The sequence below is a fragment of the Desmodus rotundus genome, chromosome 9, assembly GCF_022682495.2.
Source record: "Desmodus rotundus isolate HL8 chromosome 9, HLdesRot8A.1, whole genome shotgun sequence".
NCBI lineage: Eukaryota > Metazoa > Chordata > Mammalia > Chiroptera > Phyllostomidae > Desmodus > Desmodus rotundus.
Genome location: NC_071395.1, coordinates 1,759,391 through 1,762,485, shown reverse-complemented (window position 1 = coordinate 1,762,485; position 3,095 = coordinate 1,759,391). Strand labels below are relative to the sequence as shown.

General features: G+C 46.4%; 1 protein-coding gene across 1 annotated transcript; it reads right to left on the bottom strand.

Moving 5' to 3' along the window:
* Positions 1 to 382: 382 nt before the first annotated feature.
* On the bottom strand, positions 383 to 2,402 carry LOC128779300 (DNA-directed RNA polymerase III subunit RPC9). Its single transcript, XM_053911907.1, has one exon. It carries the CDS (start codon positions 2,320 to 2,322, stop codon positions 1,876 to 1,878), a length of 447 nt encoding a protein of 148 aa, XP_053767882.1. The 5' UTR covers positions 2,323 to 2,402; the 3' UTR covers positions 383 to 1,875.
* Positions 2,403 to 3,095: the final 693 nt, after the last annotated feature.

Below are 3,095 nucleotides of genomic sequence, written 5' to 3'. Positions count from 1 at the left end.
GCATGGCCGTCACAGCTCTGCTCTGCGCAAGTCAGTAAGAAGGGGGAAAAGACAAAAAATCTATTCTCTTCCTTGCTTTCAAGGATGATCCTTGGTTTTGCTTTCTCTCCCCGGGAAGCATGACAGTTACTTTCCTTTTTGGGAGCCACACGGGAACTTCTTTCTGTAATAGACCGAATGCATACCGGAGGCCGGAGGCCCTTCAGACGGCCCTTCTAATTCGAGAAACAGCTGTGTGTGTTTCCAAGGGCAAAACTAGACCTAACCAAAAACATACCGAAAGTTCTAAACCTAGACAGAAAAATTCTTCAATTTTTTGAAATGCATTTTGAAAAAGAGTTCTATTTGTACGATTTTTTTTTTTTTTTTTTTTTTTCACCTGGAAACAATTTATTATTAAATAGATTAAGCCCTAAATCCTTCAGGTAAAAAAGTCTAACACACTCAGGGTTAAGATGAAACAATAATACATGGGAATATGTATCCCTTGACTAATAAACAAACCAACAGCCCGTGGTAAAATTCCTAATACTGCAGAAAGATTTGGAAATAAATGACCTGTAATTCAATGCTGCCTGTTAGCAGATTTCCCTTGATCCTTCGATGACAAGGTTAGGGCTGACATAATTACAACTGGGAGAGGGGAGGAGGTAAAGAAAATGAAAACCTGGAAATGACAAGGGAGTGGGAAGTAATCCAATTAATAGCAGCATTGAAAATGTATAATTTACAACAAAGCAAGTGCCAATTTGGAAAATTAATGTCTATGGGCATTTTCTTCCTCAAACAGGGAGCCAAGTGAATGTGAGAAGTTAAGACTTTTTTCCAATATTCCTGGGACCAAAGGCAACCACATATCTGGAGCTACTAAACCCTCCAATGCTTGAATGTTAACAAGCTCTTCACATGGTAATCATCTTAATATTTTAAATTTTAAAAAACTGAACTCTGCAACAGCCAACTAATTCAAATTCTTATTAATCAACCTCCAGTTCTTACATAGTGTGTCTATGAAAAGGGGTACATAATTATGCCCTTTTTAAAGATGTAAATAATTTATCCTTTGTGCAAATCGAAGCTCACTAAAGTCTTAACAAGAGGCACCTGCCCAGGGCAAGAAACTGAGGGTAGTCAGAAAGGCAACCAACACTGCATTTCCGTTGCCAGTCATTCAGTTTGAAGTGCCTCTTTTCAACTGGAAGGAGCTGTACCCAAACATTTAAGACTAAACAGTGAGCTTGTAGATAAAGCCCCTGCTATTAGAGGAAAAGGGCCTTTAGACCTGAGGATAGCTGGCCAGACCTGTTCTTGTCTTACCTCAGCTGTGTCTGAGGGAAAGCTTCCTCTAAGGTGAGGCAAGTTCGGGGGCTCACTTAGACTGGAGCTGCTCGGGGAGTTTCTAGCCAGCTCGCTGCATTCTCCTAGCTCACTACTTATCCCAACAGCACTCTGCCCCTGCCTGGGAAGTTCCTCGGGAAGTAGATAAAACTAATGAGTAGGACACAGCCCATCAAAGGCAATGCAAATATGTTACTAGCTATGTATAAAAGACTCCCCCACAGTTGTGGCAAAGGCCAGGGAAGAGAGATTTTGACCACAGAGGGTTCCGCAGTCACTGTCCTCTTTGACTGTGCCCTCCTTTAGCTCTCTGCCCTGACCACCTCAGCCTGTCTTCACTGTGTTTCTTCTCCCGGAGGCTAAGTATTTCTTTTCAGCTTATTTTTGAGAAAGGCTTATTTTTTGTGATTTACCCAACTAATCATGAAATCGGGTCTGTTGGGGGAGAGGGTGAAACTAAACAAACAATCTTCTATGTCTGAAAAATGGCTGCTGGGCCTTTCAAGTTCGTGAGACGCTCGGGCCAGCTGTACCCGTCTATGCCGAGTCCTCTTCATCCATCGTCACATCATGGTTGGTATTTTTCTGCTGCTCCGCGTCGGGCCCTGCGGGCAGGATGCTTGTGACAGTGTGGAGGAGCGCTTCGATCTGCTCCTCTGTGAGCCGTTCTTCACTCTCTTCCACCATCAGCTGGATCTCAACAGCAGTCATAGGCCTATGATTCAGCAGCTGAAGTTTTTCAGCTTTGGTCAACTTGTGGCTCTTCATTGCTGTGAGAAATTCCCTGACAATCTCAGGGCTCTGGTGCCGGCATGGCGTTTTTGATATGTATTTTAATGTTTCATAGGTGATAGTATTCAGGTTCTGTTGCCCAGAACTGTGTTTATTCTTCCCACTTTCTTTACGCTGCTCTTTCAGATCGGTCAGTAACTGGAACACCTCGTAGTTACTGAGCAGCGCAGAGTTGGCATCCTTCACTTCCATATCGACCCCGCCTCTCCGCCTCCGGCCGACGGCACGCGAGGAGCCCCTCGCCGCGCCGCCGCTCAGCCCCCGCCGTCCGCGCCTGCTATTTGTACGATTTTAAAGTGTGTAGTTGGATAAAGAGAAGACTTTCAGGATGTGGGTCAAAAGGCCAAGAATATCACAATAATTAAAAAATAATGTCAAGTCAGCCCGTCCATTTCTTCCTCGTTTCTGATGCAGTCAGGAAACCATTTAATGCATTCTCGGCATTAATAATACAACAGCTGTAAGTGGAAAGTACTGACCACTATCAATTGGTCCTATTTTTCGCAGACCCAGAGGAGAGGGCTGACGGAGCTCCGCCCTGGCCCGTGAGCGAGGCGCCCCCCACTGCTCCTGCTGTGAGCTCAGGGGGCGCCTGCTGGGCTCCCTTCCTGGCGGTAGGGGGTTCGGGGTGGACAGGAGAGAAGGAAAAAAACGAAGCAGCCGACAGACAAAATGGCAGGGCTGGGCTGTGCCCTTTTCACTTGGCAAGCCGTATCTTTTTTGGTTTGCGTCCTTCCTGACACAAATCCACACCTGTCACCTTCCTCCGCCTCTGCACACTTCATTGCTCGTCTCCACGCAACACTGATACGCATGTGCTGGAACTGTGGCCCACACGAGCGTCCAAGGCCAGATTCGTCACCTTTACGACCGCGGCATCGCCTCTCCTGTCAGGGTGCTCAGGTCTTTAACACCTGTGAGGAGAGACGGTGGACGCTGGGCCGGAGTGACAGATGCCCTCAGTC

Coding starts and splice junctions, on each gene's coding strand:
- LOC128779300 (XM_053911907.1), bottom strand. CDS start 2,322: ATGGAAGTGAAGGATGCCAACTCTGCGCTGCTCAGTAACTACGAGGTG.